General features: G+C 51.0%; 1 protein-coding gene across 1 annotated transcript; it reads right to left on the reverse strand.

Annotated features, from left to right (window-relative positions):
* Positions 1-1060: 1060 nt before the first annotated feature.
* Positions 1061-25284, reverse strand: FAM186B (family with sequence similarity 186 member B). Its single transcript, XM_040977708.1, has 9 exons — positions 25189-25284; positions 22839-23049; positions 20301-20483; positions 16914-18190; positions 16519-16871; positions 15100-15268; positions 3686-3861; positions 2631-2816; positions 1061-1214 (listed from the first exon to the last, which is right to left on the reverse strand). The coding sequence occupies exons 1-9, from the start codon at positions 25282-25284 to the stop codon at positions 1061-1063; spliced, it is 2805 nt and encodes a 934-aa protein (XP_040833642.1).
* Between the last annotated feature and the right edge of the window lie 1044 nt (positions 25285-26328).

Genomic DNA, 26328 nt, shown 5'->3' on the forward strand with positions numbered 1-26328 from the left:
TGGGACCCTGTACCTGCATGAGAGACCCAAAAGAAGCTCCTGGCTTCCAGCTTCAGATCAGCTCAGCTCTGGCAAGTTTAGCCATTTAGGGAGTGAGCCAGCAGATGGAGGGTCTTTCTGTCTTTCCTTCTCTCTCTAAAAACCTCCCTTTCAAATAAAACTAAATAATTATTTTAAAATGAAAGACAATTTAAGATTATTTTTTAAACTTTGTCTTGGAAAGTCAGATTTGATGGAACACAACGGCCAGAGCTAAGCTGATTTGAAGCTGGGAGCCAGGAGCTTCGTCCATGTTTCCCACACAGATATAGGGTTCCAAGGCTCTGCTTGTTTTCCCAGACCACAAGCAGGGAGCTGGTTGGAAGTGGAGCAGCCGGGACACAAACTGGCTCCCTTAGGAGATCCTGGTGGTTGCAAGGCAAGGATTTAGCCACTAGGCTAGCATGCTTGGCCCAAAAAATAAAATGTAAAAACTGCGCCTGTACTAAACATTTACAGATTTTTTTTGGTTAATATGTATTCCAGGCAAAATAGCATGGAGCTGGGTGGGAAGTGGAGCAGCTGGGACTCGAAGCACAACCCATATGGGGTGCTAGCACCACAGGCAGAGGCTGGGAAAGATTTTCTCAACCCTAGAGCAAGGAAACTGACAACACTGCGAGCCTATGGAAGCCCCTCTAGGAACACCTTTGGACCCTCTTGCCCACATCTGGGTCTCTAAGGCGTCATCACAGAACTGTCCCTCATCCCGGGGTGCTGATGTGGTGTGACGGCAAGGATGGCCCTCTGCCCTCCTCCCCTGGGGACACAGGAGGAAAAACTGAGACGTGTGTCCCATCCACCTTGCTCCACGCTGACCTTCCCCACTCTCATCAGAAGCCTACATGGGCATGCATCCCTCTCTACTATGTATTCAGAAGTAAAAGAAAATAAAGTTTTTAACAGCAATGAACCTTATTTTATTTCAAATGTGCAGTTTGGGAGGAGGGCAGTTCTCGGGGGCTGCTGAGCAGCACAGTGGCCGGGCACCTGTTGCTGCAACAAGCCCGAGGCCCGCTGGCTAAGGTGGGGGCTGCGAACTGGCGCTGTCTTCATCCTCATTGCCCTTCTCTGTGCCAGCGAGGGCCTCTCTCGACTTTTTGCCAGCAGACTTGGCTGATTCATCTGTTGGCTCCTGGCGCTGCTTCTTCTGGGCAGCGGAGGCACTGAAAGAATCCACACAGTGGTGGGTTGGAGGTGTTGGGGGCACTGGGGCAAGGCCCTGCACGTGGGAGTGGCTGCCCAGCTTCCCCAGCAGCTTCCCATGCCAGGGCTCTGCTCAGACTAGACCTGGGTGTGGGGACTGAACCACCTGACACACCACTTTGGCTAAATCCCAGGGCCTCCCCACGCCTTCTCCTATGACTACCCCTGGCTTCACTGTACACACCCCTTTGCCATTTCTGCCCCTCTTCCACCCCATACTCATCTCCTTGGCCACCATGAAGTTCTGGCCACCTGACCCTGACATGGGGACCCAGGCTGCATGCTGGACTCTGTCCACAGGCAGGACTAACTCAGTGAACTTGTGCAGTGCATAGGAGCCAGCAGAGGCACGTTACAGCCACCTCTGCTCCTTAGCAAGAGCTGTCCTTGTGGGAAACGCTATTCTTATAAGTGCCTTCGCCCAGAGTAGAGACCCCGAAGAGGCGCAACTGTGGGTGAAACACATGTGCCTGAGACAGGGTGAGCGGAGAATGCTGCCCGCCCACTGTGCTGGAGAAGGAGCGGAAGGCAGAGGCTGGCTGCCTGCTAGCCATTCTGTCCGCCAGAGCCAAATCAACATGCCAGCCACAGTGGCAGCCCTTTCCCTCCACAGGGTGGGTCCTCATGGTCCCGCCCAGCTGACACCTGCAGGCCCATTTCAGAGCAGGGGGCCCACCGGGGACTGGCCACCTCCAAGGCTGCTGTGCTGCTCCAGGGCTGCTGTGCTCAAGAAATGAAATGATCAATCATTCATCACGCACTCCAGGCTCCTTCTCGGCCGCCCCATCCCTGGTTCTGCAGGAGCTGTGCCCTCTGTTCCCGTGCAGCCCTGGGCAGAGCTAAGGATGAGGCCCTGCGGCAGTCTTGCTACCTGACCGCATGCAAGGCCCTTCGGGAGGGCTGCAGAGGCCCCGGCAAGACACAGGGCCCGGCGGCATGGCCTAGCCGCTAAAGTCCTCGCCTTGAACACCCCAGGATCCCATATGGGCGCCAGCAGCTCCACTTCCCATCCAGCTCTGTGCTTGTGGCCTGGGAAAGCAGTCAAGGACGGCCCAAAGCTTTGGGACCCCACACCCGTGTGGGATACCCGGAAGAAGTTCTTGGATCATGGCTTCGGATCGGCATAGCATCAGCCGTTGCGCTCACTTGGGGAGTGAATCATCGGGCAGAAGATCTTCCTCTCTGTCTTTCCTCCTCTCTGCATATCTGACTTTCCAATAAATAAATAAATCTTTAAAACAACAACAACAAAAAAGAGTGGAAGATGCAGGCCGGCCTCATGTGTCCAATGTGGGCCAATATCCCGGGACACCGTTAGCATCCGGGGCAGGAGTGCATGGGCTGCCACGCAGAGGCGGGTCTCTTGGAATCCAGAGTAAGCTTACCGGGCCTGGAGGGATGTCAGGCTCCTGTGCAAGCAGGAATGCACCCGCATGGCCAGCATGCGGGGGATGTCTGGGCCGCCCCTCTGCGGATCCCAGGGCAGGCTCACCGGCGTCTTCTTTTCTATGGGGTGGCTGGAAGAGGCCACATCCATCTTCCACACGGCTTCCATCTGTTTCCCTGGTTGGCTGGGGTTGAGGCGGGGCCGGGGTGTTGGGGGAAGGATGGGGCATGGCGAAGAGAGTTAGACACAGAGACACAGCACAGCAACCAGCTCTCTGGCTTCGTTTTTTTTGCCCTGCTATAGCAACAGTCAGTTACTGCCCTCCCGACCATGCCTCCCGCCCCGGCCCACATCACAGTCTTACTTCCTTGTGGGCGCATGAGGCTGAGGAACCGCAGGGAGAGGCTCCCAGCACGGCCCCCTGTGTCTCCGAGGGCTGGAGCCCTGTACCATACCTTGCCACAGTGGGAGCACGGCTCCCAGACGCTTATGGCAATGTCTCTTTCATTATTATTCATTTGAGAGGCAGAGAGCGAGAAAGCTAGCTGCCATCTGCTCGTTCGCTCTCCAAATGCTTTCACTGGCCACAGGCAGATCAAGGTCAAAGCCAGGGGGCAGGAACCCGATCAGGGTCTGCTTTAGCCGGAAACTGGCACAATCAGGAGTTGGATCTGGGAGCAGGACCCGGTGGCTCCAGGGTGGGATGCAGCTGTCTTTACCTCCAGCCCACACACCTGCTTCCTCAGGGTTGTCTTTGACCCTAGGGGTCACATTAAGAAGAACCAGGCGCGTCTGTATAGACAGACCAGTGACACATGCTAGGTCGATGTTGAGGGTGGATAGGATCGTGTGGGTTTTGGCCGTGGACCCTGGATTGCGGAGCTTGAAACACACTGAGTCAAGTTAGCCCCTGAGAACCACATCCACTGTGGTCACTGGAGGAAAGATGGCTGGGGGAAGACAGGCACCTCATACCCAGCAGGAGGGAAGCATCTTGGCCCGTCTGTGCCCCCGCCCTGCGGGCCACCCTCTGCCCTTTTTCTCAGCACTTACCAGGCCATGTGCAGGGGCACACATTCCCGCTGCCTGGAGGCAAAGGGCTGCCTGCGGGCAGTGCTGGCTGAGCAGGTGCGCTGCTGCCTGGGGCAGGCTGAGGGAGGCCTGTGCTTCCTTGGCTTTCTGGAGGTGGCCTCAGGGATGCTCAGGTGGATGTTCCACTCTAGCTGGAGCTACAGAAGCCAGCAGGAATCAGGGAGTTAGGTCAGCACTGCAGGAGCAGCGGGTGGAGAGGGGACGGCCAGGCAATGCCTCCAGTTAGAAACCTCAGGAACTCAGAGCACCCGCACGCTCTTAGAGAAGCCCTGAGCTCTCTCAGCTGTGGGGCTAACTGCTGTTTTCTCCTTTGTCACGGACAGCCTGGACAGCAGGGAGAGAAGCCAGGGTAGCCAGAGCTGCAGCACTTGGCAGAGTTCGTGACCAGGGGCTAGGTTATGCGCGCTGAGAAGGGAAGCTCTTTGAATTAGCCTGGTCCTGGGCGGTCAATGCTGGTCATGTGGCTCCTTTCCTTCCTAACCCCTAAGCCAGTTCAGCCAGTCAGGAGGTCAACAGATGGCGGAAGGTGAAAAGGAGAAAGAAAATGTGCTGAGTCAGCACACTGCCTCTTGCCCAGAGTCGGAGTGAAGCGCACCCCCCCCCCCACCCCGCCGCCGGCATGCTGGGCTGTTGCAAAGTGTGGTGGGCTTCCCCACTTCCTCCAAGTCCCCCTATTATCCTAGCCCCATCCCTGTGACCCACAATGGCACAGGCTGTTTCTCTGGCCCTGGTCACCGCAGGAAAAGTGAGGAGTATGGAAACCGGCCTCCCTCCCACCTCCAGCAGCCCCAGACCCAGATGCGGCTGCTGCAGCCCCACGCATGATGTAGGCAAGTCTGGTGGGGAAAGATGTGCCTTGCAGGGGTGGTACAAGGGGCAATCCCGACACGTAAAGGCAGGGGTGGGCATGGCAAGCCAGGAACTACACTGCTAATGTTGCCAATGGGCAGGGGCGTCTACTGGCTGGGTTTTCTTCTTGTTTGTAGAGATTCCCGTTTTCTTCTTGCTTGTAGAGAGGCTGGGAAGTGGGCGAACCAGCCATTAAAAAAAAAAAAAAAAAAAAAAAACCAGAAGAAGCCAGAGAAGCTAAATCTAACATTTGAAAGGGAAGAGATAGAGGAGTCTTTGATCCCATTACTCCAAAATGTTAGCTGTTATCTCCTTGCCTTATGGGTTTTGATTTTTTTTTTTTAATTTCAGTACTATTTTGGATCCACTGTAAATGTCAGAAGTTTCAAGGGTCCCCATTTGACAGTAAGTTTACTTTTATTTTCTTGGTAATTCAGTCTAGAGCCAGCTCTTGGTATCCCAAGGATACTGATTCACGGACCCCACCCATCTCTACACCAAACTGAAATCTCTTTTATAAAAGAACACAATAGTTACAAATAATCTGGGCATATCGTACTGTATACTTTTTTGGGGGAGTAAAGATTTATGTGAAAGAGGTAACAGAGAGAGATAGGGAGAAAGGGAGATAGCTTTCATCTGCTGGTTCATTGCCCAGGACACAACGGCCAGTGGCCAGGCTGAAGCCAGGAACTGCAGATCTGACCTGGTCTTGAGATGATTGATAATACCGACTCAGCGTGAGTGCTGCTGAAAGCCCAGATGCAGAGCCCACGGACATAGACAAGGATTGGTTTGCATATCGATCTGTACTCTCCTGCCCTTCAACCGGCAGCTGTTCAGCTACACCGAGAGAAAACAAGTTTGGAGGCCAGAGTATTTTGGAGTCCACACAGAGGCTTTCTGGGTGTGAGAAAACAGGAGGAAAATGGGCATTTCCATGTATTCTAAATTGGACTTCCACGGGGATCTGGGTTCTGCTATAATCAAGTGGGTGGGTTTGGAGTCAGACGCGCTACCATTGCACCACGAGGTTGGCCAAGTGGGTGGGTTTGGAAGACTGAGGTTTTCTTGACTGCCAGTTTCTGGGGGCAAAAATGTGAACTCTTGGGCCCGGCGCAGTGGCGCAAGTGGTTAAGGTCCTCGCCTAGCACGCCTGGGATCCCATATGGGCGCCGGTTCTAATCCCGGCAGCCCCGCTTCCCTTCCAGCTCCCTGCTTGTGGCCTGGGAAAACAGTCGAGGACGGCCCAAAGCTTTGGGACCCTGCACCCGCATGGGAGACCCGGAAGAGGCTCCTGGCTTCGGATCGGCATAGTATTGGCCCGTTGCGCTCACTTGGGGAGTGAATCATCGGACGGAAGATCTTCCTCTCTGTCTCTCCTCTCTGTATATCCGCCTTTCCAAGAAACAAATAATAAAAATAAATCTTTAAAAAAAAAATGTGAACTCTCAATGAGGCTAGGGGAAAGACGAGATGAGGTTCCACACATACTGAGAGAAACAGAGAGGGAAAACGCGTGTGTAGATCAATTCTAGATCAGTTTATCTAGATCAGCCTAGATAAACGTCTCCTCATCCAGGGGCTGTGGTTCCTTGGTAGGACAAGAACGCAAGCACTTCAACAGGCTTACGGAAAATGAAAGTAAGAGAGAAGTTTACGGGGCAGCATTGTGGCATAACAGAAAAAGTCTGTTTGTGACACCAGCATTCCATGTGGCGACACGTCACTGGCAATCCAACATCCAGCATGGGCTCATACACTGGAAAAACACAGGAAGATGCTTTAAGGGCTCAGGCCTTTGCACCTGCGTGTGAGACTTCAGCCAAGTCCAGAACCTGGTGATTGGGGCCATCTGGGGAGTGAACTAGTGCATGCAAGGTTTCTTTCTCTCCCTCTCGGTAACTGCCTTGAAACACAGAGAGAAAAACTTTCCTGGATTGGTTCATTTTCCAAATGTCTGCAACTATTGGAGACAGGCCAGCCTGGAGTCAGGAACTTCTTCCAGGTCTCCCAAATGGATACAGGAGCTTGAGGAGTTGGGCCATCCTCCACTGCTTTCCTAGACCGTTAGCAGAGAATGAGATGAGATATGGAAGAACAGGGGCTTGGAGCAGTGCCCACATGAGATCCTGGGGCCACAGGCATATGTAACATTGACCCCCACATGGAATTTTTTTTTTTTAAAAAAGATAAGCTTAACTTGGCAGAAAAAGAAGATAAGCTTAATTTTGTATGAGAAAAAAGATGAGCTTAATTTGGCATGAAAAAAATGTATATTATAAAAAATTTAACATGGCTTTCTAAGTTTTCTTACAACAAAGTAAACATCTTTTATGAACATTTAAACATCATCTATGAACATTTAAAAAATATTTATTTTATTTATTTGAAAGTGTTATGAGGTGGGGAGGAGACAGGGGTGATCTTCCAGTTCAGTTCCCAAATTGTCCCTGTTGTCAGGGCTGAAGCCAGGAGCCGGGCGCTTCTTCCAGGTCAACTATGTGGGCGCAGAGGCTCATGTGCTGCTGCATTCCCAGGCATACTGGTAGGGAGATAGATTGGAAGTGGGGAAGCTGGGGTTCGAACCAGTACCCAGGAGCCAGGAACTCCCTGCAGGTCTCCCACACCAGTGGTATGGGACCAAGTACTTGGGCCACCTACTGCATGTTTCCCAAGTACCTTAGCAGGAACCTGGATTGGAAATGCAGCATCTAGGACTCAAACTGGTTTTCTGATAAGAGTTGCCAGTGATGCAAACAGCAACTTAACAAGCACCATTTCCACAGACCTTTCAAAGTACTTTCGCATATGCCAAAAAGTGTTCACTGAATAAGCATAAACTAAAACTCCTATCTATGGAAACTTTTGGGACTCTCATTGTAAAAAAAAAAAAAAAAAAAAGTACCTGAATAGCACTGGATTTTTTTTTTAAGCTATAAAGCTATAATAGAGTAACAGGGACTAGTGTACCTTTTCTGCTTTAAACAACTTGTTGACCAAACAAAACCAATGAAACAGTGATTGTCAGATTGTCATTCAGACAACAGGGAATGAGAGAGAAGAGGCAGACGGTGTCTAGACAGCAAGGCAGAGGACCCTAACGGAATCTGGCAGCTTAGCTCAGCGGAGGAGAATGTTCAATCGTTCAGGAAGGCCACAGCGGCCAGGATTCAGAGTGAGAGAGGAGCAAGCTGCACGGGACGGAGCCCAGAGAGCTGCAGAGGGACTGCCAAGCCCACAGCATGGGCGGGAGGGTGTGGAAAGGCTGAGGCTGTCCCACGGGGCAGGAACGGGGCAGTCCTCAGAGCGCCCATCCCCTGCGGAAGAGTGTGTTCACATCTGTTACAGTACTGTCAGGAGAGACACCCACTTGAACCCAGCAAGCATCCTTCAAAACCGGAAGCCAGATAACCTTCGGGAAAACGGAGACTGCCTTGCTGGCCCGTGAAGGATGTGAAGGTCTCCACACAGGAGGACAAGGGACCAGAATCCGCCTGGTTCTGCACAAGGGCAGAATGAGTTATGGAAATGGCAAATGTCTGGGAATCCAGGAGAGTTTAGATTGTGTGAAGTCGAAGTGATGATGCATTCAGGAATTCTCACCTGATAAGACAACAGTAGGAGCAAGGCCAGGAGGGAGATGCTTATGGACACTGTTGGAGGCTTTCAGGCATGAAATGATAGAATCCATTTTTAATACATGAAAGAATAGAATACTATTTGAAGGTATAACGTATAAAATGCTGTATTATAAGCCCCAGATAAACAATTAAAAAGAATAAAGATGCGCACCCAACACACCCAGCATGGAGATACAATAGAATTGAGAAATTAAATTTCTCCAAAAAAGACAGGGAAGTGGAAAAGGGGACTAAAGACAAGATGGAACAAATAGAAACAAGGAGTGAACTGTTGATTTAAATTCAACCATGCTGATAATGTTGTTCAATGCACATGGTCTAAAAACCTCCAAGTGAAAGACAGGGACCAACAGATTGCCTTAAAAAGTTAAGATCCAACTATAACATACCAATTAAAAACATGAATTATATCCAAAACCAGAATCAGGCTAAAAGTAAAAGAAGACAGGAGTGACTATATCAACACAGATTTAAGAACAAGGAACACACTTAGGAATAAAGAAGGCCATCTCATCTAAGGAAAAATGGCCACACTGCAAGAATACTTAACAATCTGAAATATGTATGCACCTGATTGCATAGCCTCAAAGTGCCATAAACTTGATAAGGTTTATAAACCTGGTGCAAAAATTATATGGACCTGGACCAGGAACCCCAAACATTGCAAAACTGAAGTTGGAAGCCTTAAATGATCTGATTTGAAAACTCAAGTTATTTAGACAGTGTAGTACTGGAAAAAAAGGGTAGACATACAAACCAAGGAAGAGAAACTGAACCTGTAGGAAGAAAGCCATGCATATGGTCAAGTGATTCTGTCATATCTACTGAAGCAGGGGTGCTATGGTGATGTCATAGACTGCCTCCTTCCCCTTCTCCTCTTCCTTCTCCTCTTCCACTCATTCTTCTTTCCTTTTTTCAAATATTGATTTCTATTGTAAAGATAGAATTACAAAGAGAAGGAGAAATACAGAGAGAGAAATCTTGCATATGCTGATTCACTCCCCAAGTGGCTGCAATGACCACAGCTGAGTTGATCCGAAGCCAGGAGCCAGGAACCTCCTCCAGGTCTCCTATGGGGGTGCAGGATCCGAAGGAACTTAGGCCATCCTCTGCTGCTTTTTCCAGACCGTAAACAAAGAACTGAATCAGAAGTGGAGCAGCCAGGACACAAACCAGCACCCACACAGGGTGCCTACACTGCAGGGCAGAGGATTAGCCTGTTAAGACAGGATGCCAGCCCTGCTACTCTAAATTCTGACCCAGCTTCTTGCTTATGAGCCTGGGAGGCAGCTGACCAAGTCAAATAAGTAAATCTTTTTTTTTTTTAAAAAAAGGTAACTCAAAATGCACCCCAGATCTGAATGTAAAACCACTTAACTATTAAAAGAGAGCATATGAGAAATGTTTGTGGCCTTGGGCTAAGCAAATACGTTTAAAAAAGATACAAAACATATGAATCATAGAAGGAAAAAATGATAAACTGGATTTCATTAAAATTAAAATCCTTTTCTCTTCAAAAGACATCATTAAGTAAATGAAAAGGCATGCTGCAGGCTGAAAGATACTATCCACAAAATGCTTACTGGACAAAGGACTTGCCTCCAGAATATACAAAGAAGTCTTACACATCAATGCAGTGGACATTTCTATCTCTTTTTTAAAAAAGATTTATTTATTTTTATTGCAAAGTCAGATATACAGAGAGAAAGAGAGACAGAGAGGAAGATCTTCTGTTTGATGATTCACTCCCCAAGTGAGCGCAATAGCCAGAGTTGAGCTGATCCGAAGCCAGAAGCCAGGAACCTCCTCCGGATTTCTCAGGCAGGTGCAGGGTCCCAAAGCTTTGGGCCTCCTCGACTGCTTTCCCAGGCCACAAGCAGGGAGCTGGATGGGAAGTGGAGCTGCCAGGATTAGAACTGATGCCCATCTGGGATCCTGGCGCATTCAAGGCGAGGACTTTAGCTACCAGGCCACGCCGCCGAGCCCACAATGGACATTTCACCAAAGAAGAAAAATGAATGGCAAATAAGTACGTGAAAAGATGCTAACATTATTAACCATTATAAAAGTCTACCTTATAACCTCAACAACATACATCATCCAGAATGGCTAAAATTCATAGGAATACACATATTAAGTGTTGCCAAGGAGACTGGGGCAACAGGAATTCTCATCCATTGCTTGTGAAAACCATCACTTTGAAAGACAGTGGATTGTATCTATATACTTAACCCAAGACTCCACCACTCCCAAGTCCACACAGACCTCTTGCCATTGTTCTAGCAGCTTTAATTGCAATAGCCAAAGACTGGAAACAATTCATGTATCAACCCAATGGACCATTACTCGGAATACAAAGAAATGAATGAACGTAGGGCCACATAGCAGGAAGCAGTGTGAAAAGCCCTGTGCTGGAGTGGCCGTTTGACACAGAAGGTGATGGCTCGAGCAGCTGTCCCCTGCCACCCATGCCTGGAGCCTGGATTGCATTCCAGGCACCCAGCTTCTTTCAAATATATGAAAGTCAGCATTAAAAAAAAAATGGCAATTACAGAATGCAGAATAGGGTTCGCAGGATCAAGAGGACTTCATGGGGTATTGAAATGTTCCAAGTTGTTGATGACAGTGGTTATAAACTACATGCACGTGCCAAAGCCCTGCAGAGTGTTCCCTCAGTTAATATTGGTGAATTTTATTTTAGAAAATCAGATTTTTAACAAAGAAAGAAAGCATGAATGCCTTAAGGCCAAAGAGACAGCAGTTACACCTATCGGATAATGGGAGCAAAGGATACCAGGAAGTTGGCTTAGTCGACCCGACAAAGCCCAGAAACAACACAGGTGTCTATGCAGAGCTGCCCAGAGAGCCCAGAGAGGACTGGCATTGGGCTCCCTGGAAAGGCAAGCACAGACCAGAGAGAGGGGCAATGAAGGAAAGTTTGCGTAGGGACTGTCCGGATCCCAGACTCTCCTGTCCTGTTCAGCCAGCCAGGGTTTGCTCTGACTCTGGCCAAGCAGTAACACTGCATCATCCAGAAAGGGAGAATAGACGCTCTGGACCCTGGGGGGAATGCTGGCGGGGAGCTGTCCAGCAGAAGGGACTCGGGGAAGCCACAGTGCTAAGTGAAAGCTCACAACTGAATGTGGAACACTTCTCAGAAATGACTTTCCCCTTTCTGGATCCCAGCTGAGTAAACACATTCTCACTGGGAAACTGACAACTCCGAAAGCAAAGCCTCAAAAGTAAAGACACTGGAGCATCCCCTACCCCCTGCCCCAGTCAGTCTTGCCCAGGGTGGTGGTTGGCCTCCAAAATGACCTTGTGAGGCTCCGATCTCCTGCTGATCACACCCTTGGGCAGGTGCCTTCCTGACTAAGTGAGGGCTGCTGCAGGCAGAACCCAGTCAGTGCATGTGCAGCTTGTATGTCCGTTTGGTTCATACAAACGGTTGTGGAGTGCAGACTTGACCCATCCACCGTGTCTGGATCCACCGTGTTGGATCCGGCCATTAGGGTGGAGTCCTCGTGCCTGAATTGTGGTGGCTCTGTAAGAGATTACTCAGAGACGACCATTATGCTCGTGTCCCAGCACACACTCCCTGTCTTGCTGTGTCATGCTCCGGGCTACCCTGGGACTCTGTCAGCAAGGATGCGCTCACCAGAGGCTGCTCCCGGCCTGTAGCCCTTCAATTTGTGTGCTAGGTGAACCCTTCTTTAAGCTGATTGCCTCGGGCATTTTGTTTTAGTTCTGAGCAACTGCCACTTCCCGGCAAGGGTGATGGTATGTGACATCCAGGGAGTGTGGCAGCTGCCGCTGGGGTCCCACAGATCTCTTGCTCCTGGCCAAGCCAGCTGTGGGCAGGTTGCAATGAGTACCCGCCAGGAGCAATGTGGGACAGAACTGCGGCTCCAGTGCCGGCCATGTGAATGAGCTGCCCAAATGGGGAGTGCTCTGTCTCCCCAAGTCCAGAGCTTGGCCTGCCTTCTGACTGTAGCTTCCTAAAGGCCAGGCCCAGACAGTCAAGACACCCCTAATTCCTGAGTCACAGATGCTGTGAGGTGTAACAATCACTGCTAAGTTAAGCCAGTAGGGTTTGGGGGTAGTGTGTTATTCTTCATGAGACTTTCAATCAACCCAGATTACCCTAACAGGAACCCCTACTTGACAAGTGCTCCCACTCTCACCCCACCACAGACCGTGGGTCCTGTTAGGCTCACCTCAGATACAAGCAGAGAATAGAGACAACCAGATTCGCAAACACTCTGGAAGATGTGAAAGACAGAGACGGGAGTTGCAGGACCCGGAGACTGAGCAAGGAAACGAAAACTTCCCCAAGCTATTTTTAAGATTCTCAAAGTGGCAAGAGAAAATATCATATCCAAGAAATAAGGGACAAGATACTAAAAATAAAAAAAAAATGTCAGAGAACAAGAAAGAGTTTCTGGAAATTAAAAATAGAGCCAATGCGAAAAGCGCTTAAAGGACAGGAAACTAAAGTTGATGAACTCTTCCAGAATGAGATGGCTGGTCCTCGGTGGTTGCAATGCGAAATCAGACTAAATGTGCTGCTTTGTCTTGAACGTGGGGCACATCTTCGCAATTGCCTGACCCTGTAGCCTGGTGACTTGGGTCTCCTAGGAGACATGTCGCTCTTCCCAGGGCTGACACGTCCATAAAGCAGCTGCTCTATATATCCGTGGGGCTTCTGCACCTTAAGCCTCAACTGAATGCAGGTTAAAAAAAAAAAAATCCTGCACCTGTATGGAACATAGATTATTTTTTTTCTTGTCACGATTCCCTGAACAGTACAATGGAACAGCTATTTACATAACATTTACATTGTTGCGAGGCAATTGGAAGCTCAGAGGAGGAGGTGCATAAATTACATGCAAATCCCAGGCCATTTTATGCAGGGGACATGAGTGTGCCTGTGTGTTGGCATCCACCAATACTAAACCCCAGGGAACACGAACAGCAATATAATGCTTGTTAACATCATTAGCAACTTTATCAGGGAAGACATTAAAACACTGGGGGTGTGTTGAGCTCTTGGCAGTGAATGTGAGTTTGCTAAAATTCTAAATTCCCTCTCAAGAATTGAAACTCTGTCATTGGTAACAGATAATACTATTAGGTTTTTTGTTTTTTTTGTTTTTTTTTTTTTTTGCTTCTACTCTTATTTATTTATTTTTTTTAAATTTTGAGAAACAGAGGCAGAGAGAGAGATTGGATCCTCTGGTCCACACCCCTGATATGATCTAGGACGAGGCCCAGAGCAGGAATCAATTCCAGTCTCCCAGGTGGGCGATGGTCTGAGTAGCTGGGTTCCTATCACCCATGTGGGAGACCTTGACTCTTACCAGCTTCTGGCTCTCTGGCCCTGGCCAGTCCTAGCTGTTACAGGCATTTGGGGAACAAATGTGCGTGTGTGTGTGTGTGTGTGTGTGTGTGTGTGTGTGTGTGTGTGTGTGTTTAATTTTTTACAAGTACTGGGGCCAGCACTGCATGCTAATCCTCTTTCTGCAGTGCCAGCATCCTAAATGGGCACTGGTATATGTCCCAACTGTTCCATTTCCAATCCTTCTCCCTGCTTGTGACCTGGGAAGACAGCAGAGGATGGCCCAAGTCCTTGGGGCCAGTGGGAGACCCCGGAATAGCTCCTGGTTTTGAATCAGCCCAGCACCAGCTGTTGCAGCCATCAGGAAATGAATCAACGGATCAGATCTTTCTCTCTGCCTCTCCTTCTCTCTCTGTAAGCTCTGTCTTTTGAACAAAAAGGAAATTTTTAAAAATTGCTATTTTGATTAATACAAAGAAAATCAATTTCATAAACATGATTTTAAAAATATTTTAAAATAAGTAAACATATAACATTTCATCTGGCTCATCATCAGAAAACCCATGATGGAGGCTCATCTGTTTTACAAACACGGGGAATGCTTTAAATAAAACTCCTGTTATACGAAATATCAGAGATTTCATAACAGAGTAATTATAGCCCTGACTGCTTAATGGGGCGGTTCAATAATGTTACCTAAACTCGTCTTTCTTAGGCCACTGACCTCCAGAACCCTTCTTCATGTGGGTGTGATGCTATCTGCCTGTTCAACAGAGTACCTTGTGCCCCCTCACCCCCGTTCCTGGCTGCTCCCCCTCTGTGAATTCAGCACCTACTGGTACCTCTTAAAAGTGCAACCACAGTGTTTGCTTGTGACTGGCTAATGTCCTCAAGGCTCAAATACGGCATGATTTCTTCACACTGGCATCCTGTGTGGGCAGGTACTGGTTCAAATCTCAGCTGCTCTAGGGTTGAGCCAGCTCCTTGATAATGGCCTGGGAATATCAACGGACGATGGTTCAAGTGCTTGGGTTCCATGTTGGAAACCTAGACGTAGCTCTTGGCTTCAGCCTAGCTCAGCTCTGGCCACCTGGGGAGTGAACCAGGGGAAATTCCAATGGATGAATCTACCACGCCTCTTTATTCATTTACCTGTTGGCGGTCACTGTTGGATATTGAGGGTGATGGTGCTACAAAGATGGAGGCTAGCAAAGCACAGGCGTCCCCAGGCAGAGGGGACGATGACAGCTGTGCCCCATGCCTGGGGAACCAATAGCGCAGGGTAGGGAAGTGTAGGGAAAGGGTAGGAGAAGTGCTGGAAGAATCCCAGCAGGGACTCAGGGCTCGGGACAAAGCCTCCCCAAGCCCTGCAACATCTCTTCTCATGAGACTCTAGAGGATCCTCTCCAGTGTTGCCTGTTTACAGATTAGAACCCCCTCCTTTCCACTCCGCCCACCCATCCCTGGTCGCAGCCCAAAGCCCCACGGATTGCTCTCCTTCGTCGTCTCCCCGCACCCTCCCGAGGGCAGGAGCCGTGGCCCACCTTGGGGAATATGGCCGCCATGCTGCTCAGGCACTCCTGGCGCTGCTCTTCCAGGCGCCTCTGCCTGTCACCCCAGGCCTGCAGCCTCAGGCCCTGCAGGCGGTCCAGACGCTCCAGCAGGCCACAGAAGTCCCCTGCCTGGTCTCGCATGACCCGCATGACCTTCAGGCTGGGAAGAGAAAGGCAGTGACTCAGGGGGCAGAGAGGCAGGCAGAGAGACTATAACTGCTGCGAACAAGGAAGGCAATGGGGCCCTGCGCGGTGGCGCAAGTGGTTAAAGGTCCTCGCCTTGCACGCCCGGGATCCCATATGGGCGCCGGTTCTAATCCCGGCAGCCCCGTTTCCCTTCCAACTCCCTGCCTGTGGCCTGGGAAAGCAGTCGAGGATGGCCCCTGGCTTCGGATCGGCATAGTATTGGCCCGTTGCGCTCACTTGGGGAGTGAATCATCGGACGGAAGATCTTCCTCTCTGTCTCTCCTCTCTGTATATCCGCCTTTCCAATGAAAAAATAATAAAAATAAATCTTTAAAAAAAGAAAGGCAATGGAGGTGGATGAGAGCTGGGGACAGCCAGCAAGACACAAATGGGAGGCGTGTCAGGGGAGGCCCAGCAGGACAAGGGAGCAGCAGCAGCCGAGGTGGCCAAGGCAGGAGAAACTGCAGCAGAAGGGGCAGAAGAAGGTCCGAAAAGATAGCGAGCTTCAACAGCACAGGGTTCTTATACAGTCCAGGCCAATTCCATGTAATGATACAGATATGATTGGTCGGTTTAACTGTTAACTTTCAAAAAGAGCAAGTTGGCAGGCTTCTATTGGTGGGTTTGAAGCAAGCAACTTTCAGAAGGTACAAATTGATGGGCTATAGGGCAGTGAATCTAACTCCTTCCCCAGGAGTGCTCTGCCTACGTGACCTGCCAGGTGTCCTGCCGGGTGTCACGTAGGCTGCTGGGCCTGGAGTTCACGCAGCCCCCAGCATAGCAAGTAAAGCAGAAATCACAAAAGCACCACCTGGAAACACCACCATCCTGTATCCCAGCTGCTCCACTTCCGATTCAGCTCCCAGCTAAGGGCGGATGGCCCAAGTGACTGGGCCTTGGCACCCACCTAGATGGCGCCCCTCGCTCCTGTGGCCTTCTGGGGCAGTGAACCAGTGGATGGAAGATTCCGGTCTCACTCTCCCTCTGCCTTTCAAGTTAATAAGTCTTAATTAAAAACAAACACAGTGAAGCAAAAATGAGGGCAGCCTAGTAGGGTGGGAGGAAGAGAGGAAGAAGTGGGAAGTGGACTTCGTGGAAAAGTCTAACGCTGTCAGCACTCAATCCCCCACCCCTGCCAGGCCTGTCCAGGGTCCCGGGGCCAGAGGTCCTCTTCCAGAGCCTCCCTCAACCCCGGGGGCAGGGGGTGTGGGGAGGAGCACCTACCGGAGGCCCTGGAGGCGCCTATGGAGGATGTACTTGTGGCACAAGCACTGTAGCCGGAGCACTCCCAGCTCCAGGGTGGTGGTGATGAGCTCCGACGCCTTGCTGCGCAGGTGGTGCGGCAGCCCCGCCTCCGACGCCTCACTCAGGAGCTGCAGGTTCTTCCGCTGGGCCTCCAAGTCCATGTGGAATACCTTCTCCCTGGCACTGCCTAGAGATCTCTGCCAAGAGGACCGGGGGGCCCTCCGGATGGGCGTCCCAGTGATGGGGAAGGAGGCGGATTTCTTGGGCTTTGTGGGAGGAGCCCGGCAAGCCCATGGTTTCCCCGCAAAATCTACTGTACTCACAGCCCTGAGCTGGGTGTTAGGGGACCTGGGCAGGTGTGGCCGCCTGTCTACGGCACTCACGGCCCTGAGCTGGGTGTTAGGGGACCTGGGCAGGTGTGGCCGCCTGTCCACGCTAGCTGACTGGGCCCGGCTTGGGGGAGGTGCTGACGGTGGCTCCGCCTTCTCCTTGTTCCTCTTTCCACTCGGGGCTGTGAAGATCTTCCCAACTGCTTGCTGCACCTGCTGCCCCGGCTCCTTCCGTGGGCTCCCTGGCTGCTTTCCCTGTGGGACAGACCTCTGCGGCTGCCCATCGGTGGCCACTTTGGTTTCCCGCTGCCGCAGCATCTCCACTTGCTCCTGGACCGCCCATTCCGGCTGCTGCAGCCCTGTCTCCTCCTCCCACGTGGGCTCATTCTCCAAGCGCTGCACTTGGCTCTCGGGGCGAGCCTGGCTGGAGCTCCGGGAGGACGGCTGCTGTCCTGCAAGGGAGTGAACGAGGAGTTCCTCCTTCTCCTGGAAGTGGCCCTTTTGGTCTCCATCTCCATGGTCTGGGCTTTCCAACCCTGGGCTTTCCCATGTCTTGGAAAACTTGAGTTCTGACGAGGGGATCAGCGGAGGCTCCAGGCTCCCTCTGCCCTCTCCGTTGAACAGATCTGCGACCCTCGACTGCATGGCCATGGTGGGCAGTGGTGGACGCATTGAGGGCATGGCACTGCTGTCCCAGGCCACAGTCACTGGGCTTGGGGAAATGGGAGAAAGCAACCACCCCTGCTTCTGTGGTGCCTGATGGGTTTGCTGTGCGACTGTTAGCTGCTTTGGGAAGATTTCTTTCTCTAAGGGGCTTGTGAAGTCTGCGAGGACCTCGACTTCGGCTTGACCTCCTGCCATCTGCAGCTGCTTTAACTGCAACTCCAAAGCGTGCTTCATGAGGAGGAGGTCATGGTACTTCCCCCCCAGGACTTCGTGCTGCCTCAGCAGCGCGTCCCTCTTGCTCTCAAGGGCTTGGATGGACTTCTGGAAATGCTGTCTTTGGCTGTTGAGCTCTGAGGTCATCTCTGTCTTCAGGGACTGATACTTGGTCTCCAGGCTCCTGTTTTCTTTCTGCTGAAGCACCAAGGCCTGATGGAGGTTCTCTACTGTGGTGGACATGTAACCGATGGCCTTGACCTCTCCCTTGTTGAACATGGTGGAGTCCAGGAGCTCCTGTAGCATGGACTTCACCTCGGAGACCTTGGCGAAGGTGGCGTGCCTGTCCTGGAGCATCTGCTCTGGGCTTAGTGGCTCTGAGTGAGCTATGGGTTTTTGAGGACCTTTTCCCCACCAGCCCTGCCAAAAGCTGTGTCGGGATACTAAAGAGAAAGAGAGAGAGAAGGCACGTGGCCCAAGAATTCTAATTTCTCTAGATCCAGCTTAGCCCAAATTCCCAACCAATCTCTTAAGAATGTGGTTAGAAAACAGATCTGGGACTGGCTGGACATCTGGGGAAAGGTTGTCAGGGGTCTGTTGGGCCCCAAGCCTGCCCAGGGCTCCCCCTTGGTCAGCCAGGTCCACTGTGCCTCCAGAGCCCAGAAAGGGGCCCAGGATCACAGACAGCTCCACTCCACTGCCCGCCCCACTGACTTGCTGTATTCTCTAGGGGCAGTTACTTATTCACCTCCCAGCCTCGGTCCCCTGAAGCCCACCTGTTACCTCTGAACTGTGCTCACAGAGAATCAATCACACAGTCCTGCTACCGTCCACAAGGGTCTGCTTCTAAATCACTGAGACCTTATCCTGTTTAGGGCATCACCAACTCCTGAGACCCTGTGCTGCCAGGAAACGCCCTGAGCACACGTGGTGCTCAGCCACGGGCGTCAGCGCTTCGAGGGCTGGGCCATGGCTGCAGTAGCATGGGCCTGTGGTGCAACCACACATAGGGCCAGGGGAGCAGTGGTCTTAGCGCAACTGTTCGTTTGCCTATTCAACAGACATCGGTAGCCCAAATAGCTAGTAGCGGATTCTGGATGAGGGGCCAGAGGACACAGGGCAGACAGGTGATAGCAACGTCACCGCAGCATCAAGCTGGTATTCTCAGAGCAGCTGTGTGGCCTGGTGCTCCAGAGCTGACTATGGAGTCAGCAGCTTGGGCTTGGGCAGATGCGCTATCTTCTTAGTGTCTCGGACCCTTCGCCTCACAAATGGGGGTAATCGCGCCAATCTGTCCGGCAGGACTTGCACGGTGCCTGCTTTGAGCCGAGCACACCACTAGGTACCTTGTCCGGTACCCAGTCACAGCTCCCTGAAAGCAACCAATGCATCGTAGCCTTGTTCCTTCAGGAATCAAAAATCTAGCAAGGAAATAAGGCAAGTATACAAATTGGGACAAGTGTTGTGGGACTGTTAGATATAACACCAACATCACCCATGGGCACTGGTTCCTGTTCCCGTTGTCCCACTTGCCTTCCAGCTCCCTGCTAATGTGCCCAAATGCTTAGGTCCCTGCACCCATGTGGGAGACCCAAACGGAGTTCCAAGCTTCTGGCTTCAGGCGGCGCTCACGCTGGCAGTTTTGGCCATTTGGGGAGTGAATTGGAACTTGAAAGATCTCTGTTATTGCCCCTCTCTGTAATTCTGTTTTAAATAAATAATCTTTTTTTTAAAAGTTTACAACTAATATTTAAATACACAGCATAGAGTAGAGACCAAGAGAGAATGTCTACTCTTGCATTTGTGCCCGTCTTCCCTTCCCTCCATCTAACCACCTTTGGTGGTTGTGTAGGTAGGTGGTCGCCCCCCTCATCCTGAAGGTAGCTGGTCACCCCCATCCTGTAGGTAGGTGATCACCCCATCCTATAGATAGGTGGCCACTCCTCCACACTGTAAGTAGTTGGCCGTCCCTTCATCCCATACAGGAGAATACTAAGACTCTGAGGTGCAATAAATGGTCTGTGTCAAAATGTTAGAAAAAGGCAGAGATGAGATTCAAGGTCAGGTCTGTGTGACCCACAGCCAAAGCTCTGGTGTGAGATTAAGAAGCCAGGAGCCCTAAGCGTGAGGCCTGTTCACCTTCCTTTGTCAGCCTTGCTTTCTCAGAGCTTCGGCATCCATGCAGACTGCCAGCCCCATCGGTGGTACTGGAGGAAGCTCTGAGATCTGGCCTTGCTGCCCGAGCACTCCAGGGACAGCCATTCCCAGAAATGGGGCCCCACTGAGCTTCCTGGCTCAATGAGAGAAGGATATTTCCACACTATGTTTTGTTCCCCGGAATCCATACAAAGCCAGCACTGTAGGCGGCACCTGTGGGAACACTTCTGAGCATCTCCCAGGGACGGTCCCTCAGCACTGCCCACCCAGCCCCTCCAAGAGAGATGGTGCTGTGTAGGGAAGATGCCCTGGAGACCCAGCAGCCTGAGACTCCTTCCTCGGGGAAGGCAGCACCCTGCCCCACCTCGCTCCCCTCCCAGGCCCCCTGGGACCTACTTTGTGTTTTTTTCCGTTGCTCTTCAACGAGGGTGGAGCAGAGTGAGATGAGGGTCTCAATGCTGCCCTTGGTGGCGACAAGGGAAAGAGGCAACACTTCCTCCATCACTTGAATCCATTGGTTCTGGACTCGCTCTTCTTCCTCACTCTCCCCGTGTCTGATTTCGTAGGTCAGACTTTCACCTGCAGAAGGAGTGGGCTAAGACAGTCCATCGCTGAGGGAGTCCCCAGCACCCGGGTTACAGCGGCTTTGACGTCACATTGCTTCCACTCCTCAATGGCTGTCTGAGGCTGGATGCATCAGTTACTCCCGGAAAAGGCTTGGGCCAGGGATAAAGGAGAACGGCTATATAAAGTGATCAATGCAAGGTGTACCATGTAGAAATGTGTAAGAGACACTGATGCGGTGACAGAGTGGACTAATCTTCTACCCGCAGAATCAGCACCCCTATGGGTGCCAGCTCTTGTCCTGACTGCTCCACTTGTGATCCAGCTCTCTGCTAATACCCCTGGAAAAGTGCCAGATTGTGGCTGAGGGGGAAACCGGGAAGAAGTTCCGGGCTCCCAGCTTTGGATTAGTTCAGTTTCAGCTGTTGTGACCATGTGGGGAGTGAATCAGCCTATGGCAAACCTCTCTGTCTCTCCTCCTCCCTCTGGAAAAAAATACCTAGCTTTCAAATAAAAGCAAATAAATCTTTTTTTAAATGCACAAGAGACCCTAAGTATTGCTGCCTTCTAAGGCAGGGAAGTGCCTGGCTTACTGGTGTGACGTGTGCTGCTGTGCTTCAGCAGATGGGCAATGAGATGGCTCTCTCTGGGCAGCTGAGGGCTCAGCGGACTGAGAGCTCCTGGGAGTGGCAGTGTGAGGCAGCACACAAGCCCACCCTGTCCTCTGACCCGCCCATCTGACCGGGGGAGCACCCGGCTGCAGGGCTCTGTGCCCTGGGCCACACCCCAGGGACTGGCGTCCATGTGTATGCTGCAAGGACCAGGCCGTGCTGTGACATCAGTCTGGGTTCCTCTGCAGAACAGGAGAGAGCTTCAAGAAGCTGGTGGAAAATTATATGAAGAGATAATGTTCATTTTGGTGCAAACACTTCTGAAACACACATAGAAGAGCCGTCAAAAAGTGAACAGAGCATGTGTTCTATGAAAAAACTGCACATACATCGCAAAATTGCTTTGTACCAAAATAGACTTGTCTTTCAAAAATTATTTTTAAAGATTTCATTCTTATTTTTTTTTATTAGAAAAGCAGAAGAGACAGAGAGGAAGATCTCCCAGCCACTGGTTCACACCCCAAGTAGCTGCAGTGGCCAGAGTTGAAGTAATCTGAAGCCAGGAGCCAGGAGCTTCTTCTGGGTCTCCCACATGGGTGCAGGGTCCAAGGACTTGGACCATTTCTCTACTGCTTTCCCAGGCCACAGGCCAGGAGCTAGAAAGGAAGTGGAGCATCTGGGACACGAACTGGTGTCCGTATGGGCTCCCGGCACTTGCAAGATGAGGACCTCAGCCACTGAGTCATCAAGCTGCCCCCCCCAAAAAAGAATTTGATTCCTCCCTCCTTTTCTCCCTCCCTCCTTTCCTCCCTCCCTCCTTTCCCCCCAACCGCTTTATCTGAAAGGCAGAGACAGAGAAAGATGCAGAGACAGACAGCACAAGAGCTTTGGCTGCTGGTTCACTCCCCACTTGGCCACAGATGCCAGAGCGGGGCAGACTGAGGTCAGCGGTATGAGGCTCAGTCCCCTCCCCTCACACGGAGAGCGGGCAATCTCATACTTGAGCCGTCATTACTGCCTCTCCAGGAATGATGCACATTAGCAGGAAACTGGAGCAGAAGCGAAGCCAGGATTCAAACCAGGCACTCTGACCCAGGCAGCATTTAACTACTGCACTCAATACTTGTCCCCAATTTTTGTATTCCTAGCAGCCCCCTGTGATGCCAACATCCTTATTAAATGTCAGGTTGAGTCCTGGCTGCCCCACTTCCGATTTAGCTTCTTGTTAATGTACCTGGGAAAGCATGGAAGATGGCCCAAGTTCTTGGGTCCCTGCCACCCACGTGAGAAATCCAGGAGGAGTTTCAGGGACCTGGATTTGGCCTGGCCAGGGCTCAGACGCTGCCACCACTTGGGATGTGAGCCAGCAGGTAGATCTCTCTCTTCTCCCCTCTCAACGTCTTCCAAATAAATTTTTTTAAAAAATCTTTGTTAAAAAACTCCAACATTTACTCCACCTTTTCAAATATACTCTCATAGCTATTGTAAGTTTGAATTCATTTCTGTTGTGACTTTTACAAAATGAGATGTTACAGCAGACTGGAAATGCAGGTATCATGGCATCCCCTGCTAAGATCGTGATGTTTGATGTTTGAGCGATGACGGGTTTGCCCCTCTGGGGAGTAGAAGTGATGCGTGGCGACACGACGCTCCACTGGGAAAGGCCAGTGTCCGCCCTCCCGTCCCCCACTGTCCCCATGGCCTCCCAGCAAAGGCTGACCAAGGCAGAGGAAGGGAGCGCGCCCAGCTGCCCACTCACCCCAGTCGCTCAGCCAGCGGAGGATCTCGTACAGATGCTTCTCCTTGGCTTTAGCACCTCTGGAGAAGGAGGCGATCTTCTCCAGCAAGATGAATCTCTGCCTGCTTGTCTGGTCTGCCTTTTCTTTCAAACTGTATCCTAACTCCTCCTGGAAGCGGCTGATGACAGAATTGACATTGCCCAAGATGTCTGAGAGCTGGGTAGAAATGCCCTGTGTGAGAAGCAACAAATTGCAGTTCTTACCAAGGCGGGTCCTGGAGCCAGGTACCGGTGGTGGCACTGTCAGTTAGGGCATGTCCCTGAACCCCACTAGGTCTTGATTTTCTTGCAGGGATTGTTAAAATGTTAGAATCAAAGGGGCCGGCACAGTAGCCTGTTGGCTAAAGTCCTCACTTTGAACACACCTGCATTCCATGTGGATGCCGGTTCTAATCCTGGTGGCCCCACTTCCCATCCAGCTCCCTGCTTGTGGCCTGGGAAAGCAGTCAAGGATGGCCCAAATCCTTGGGACCCTGCACCCCCATGGGAGACCCGAAAGAGGCTCTGGGTTCCTGGCTTGGGATTGGCTCATCTCCAGCCGTTGCATCCACTTGAGGAGTGAGTCAATGGAAGATCTTCCTCTCTGTCTCTCCTCCCCTCTGTATATCTGACTTTCCAATAAAAATAAAATAATAAATCTTAAAAAAGATCTACCTTTAAAAAAATTTTTTTTTATTGGAAAGGCGGATATACAGAGAGAAGAGACAGAGAGGAAGATCCTCTGTTCGATGATTCACTCCCCAAGTGAGCGCAATGGCCGATGCTATGCCCATCCGAAGCCAGGAGACTCTTCCGGGTCTCCCACATGGGTGCAGGGCCCCAAAGCCCTGGGCCGTCCTTGACTGCTTTCCCGGGCCACAGGCAGGGAGCTGGAAGGGAAGCGGGGCTGCCGGGATAGAACCGGCGCCCACATGGGATCCTGGGCGTTCAAGGTGAGGACCTTAACCACTTGCGCCACTGCGCCAGGCCCAAAAAAAGATCTACTTTTAAAAGCCTTTAAAAATGTTACAGGGTTGTCGTAAGAATTAAATGAATAAGGAGGGCCCAGCGGCGTGGCCTAGTGGCTAAAGTCCTCGCCTTGAATGCGCTGGGATCCCATATGGGCGCCAGTTCTAATCCCAGCAGCTCCACTTCCCATCCAGCTCCCTGCTTGTGGCCTGGGAAAGCAGTAGAGGATGGCCCAAAGCCTTGGGACCCTGCACCCATGTGGGATACCCAGAAGAAGTTCCTGGCTCCTGGCTTTGGATCGACACAGTACCGGCCGTCGCAGTCACTTGGGGAGTGAATCATCGGATGGAGGATCTTCCTCTCTGTCTTTCCTCCTCTCTGTATATCTGACTTTGAAATAAAAATAAATAACCTCCCCCCCGCCAAAAAAAAAGAAGAATAAGGAAGCTGGGTTTGTGATACAGTGTATTAAGCCACTGAGTGTGGTGCCAGAATCTACCATGGGTGCCACTTTGAATTCTGGCTGCGCCATGTCTGATACAGCTCCATGGTAACGCACCTTGGAAAGCAGTGGAAAGTGGCCTGAGTGTTCGTGGTCTCCTGTACCCAATGGGACCCCCAACTGAGACTCCAGACTCCTGGCTCCTGGTTGGCCATCCCTGACTCTTGTGGCCATCTGGGCAGTAAAACAACAGATGGAAGATTCTCTCTCTCTTCTCACCCTGCCCTCAATTCAACCATTCAAATAAATAAAAATGAAGAAAGAACAGGGTCTGGCACATGACACACACAATGATAGCAGAGCCTCTAATTATTATCAGCAGACATAACAAAGGTGTCATCATGGTTATCATTCTGTGGATTAAGGCCAGGAAAGGATACTGAACACATCTCAGCAGACATTTCTTCAGCGTCTCTGACCTTGCTGGGAGCCTGGGAACGCCTCTTCAAAGGATGTAGAGGAGTCAAGCAGAACAGGGATCCCCAAGAAACCAGCAGGGCCCAGGGGGCATCCAGTTCAGGGTGAACTGAGCCTTTGGCCACTTCTTCAACCCCATGAGCACCCTGGATAGACCCTGAGTTGAGAGCTCCAATCCGTCTTCCTGCTATTCTGAGACCCCTGCCCCCACCATGCTCAGGGCTCCCCTGGGGCATCCTGCCTCTGGGGGCTTCTACTCTCTTCTGCCCAGAGCTCTGTCCCAGGGTGGTGGTGGCTTCCAGTTCACCCTGTATAAGCTGAGTGTAGGAGCTGGGCATTTTCTACTGCTCAGCCTGCCATTGCAGGTGGCCGAGGATCCCCGGACTTCTGAGGGCCCCCATCACAGACCCCAGTGGAGGAGTGACTCCCTGTCTCTGTGGCTACCTCCTGGGCCCGGATTAGCTGGGCAGTCTCAATCCTAGAGATGACAGCTTTCACCGACGCGGGGGTCACCAGCTGGGAGGGGTCGTCTGTCTCCATCCTGGGCCCCTGGGTCAGTCACGAGGAGTCCTGAGTTTCTGCCACACAGGATGAATGCATAAGGTCCGTGGAGAGTGGCCCAGGGGAGCTCTGGGCACCCCCTGTCCAGCCGCAGCTCCTCTGCTAACTGTCGGCGCCTGCGTTCTAACTGACCCTCCTTCCCAAGTGACATCATCAGCTTGATGAGAGAATTAGATGAGACCTTCTCCCATCTGTCTGCCTGGATCTCTGGCTTCGTATTCTTTACCCGATTTATATATACAGAAATACTTGACCTGTTGCTTTTCATAAAAATCACAAAACGTCATGCCCCTAGTTAAACAGTACTAACTTAACAAGAAGCCATTCAGTCATTTTCCCATAAAGAACTTTTAAAATCTTTTCAAATTAAAGACAGTCAATAACTAAACGTGTGTATGGAGGCAAGCATCGCTGTGGACACCACATCTTAAGCACCTGACAGCTAAAGTGCATTGGTCACAACACTCATCTGGTGGGGAGGCCTGCACTGCTGGCTTCAACTCGGCCCAGCTCTGGCCACTGCAGCCATTGGACAAGTGAATCAGCAGTTAGAAAAGCTCTCTCTCTCTCTCTCTAACTCTCCTTTTAAAATGTAATAATAATAATAAAAAGAATGAATCAGTGGTCGGAAGATCTATCTATCCATCTATATCTTTCATTATCTTCTTTCTTTCACTTTTCATTTCAAATAAATCTACAAAAAATAATAAAATAGGGGTTGGCACTGTGGTGCAGAAAGCTAAGTAGCTGCCTGCCAACACAGACATCTTATATTATTTTTGTTTCAAGTCCCATGTGCTCTACTTCTGATCCAGCTCCCTGCTAATGTGCCTAGAAATGCAACATATGACCCAAATATATGGGCTCCTGCACCTATATGGCAGACCTGGTGAGAGTTCCTGGGTTCTAGATTCCAGCAGGCATTTGGGGGAATGAAACATGGGTGGAAGGTCTCTCTCTGTCTCTCTCAAATTTTGACTTCAAATAAATCAATTGATTAAAAATTTTATAAAAATACATGAA

This window comes from Ochotona curzoniae, unplaced genomic scaffold (assembly GCF_017591425.1).
Source record: "Ochotona curzoniae isolate NIBS_2020 unplaced genomic scaffold, NIBS_Ocur_1.0 contig_1014, whole genome shotgun sequence".
In the NCBI taxonomy this organism is placed as follows: domain Eukaryota; kingdom Metazoa; phylum Chordata; class Mammalia; order Lagomorpha; family Ochotonidae; genus Ochotona; species Ochotona curzoniae.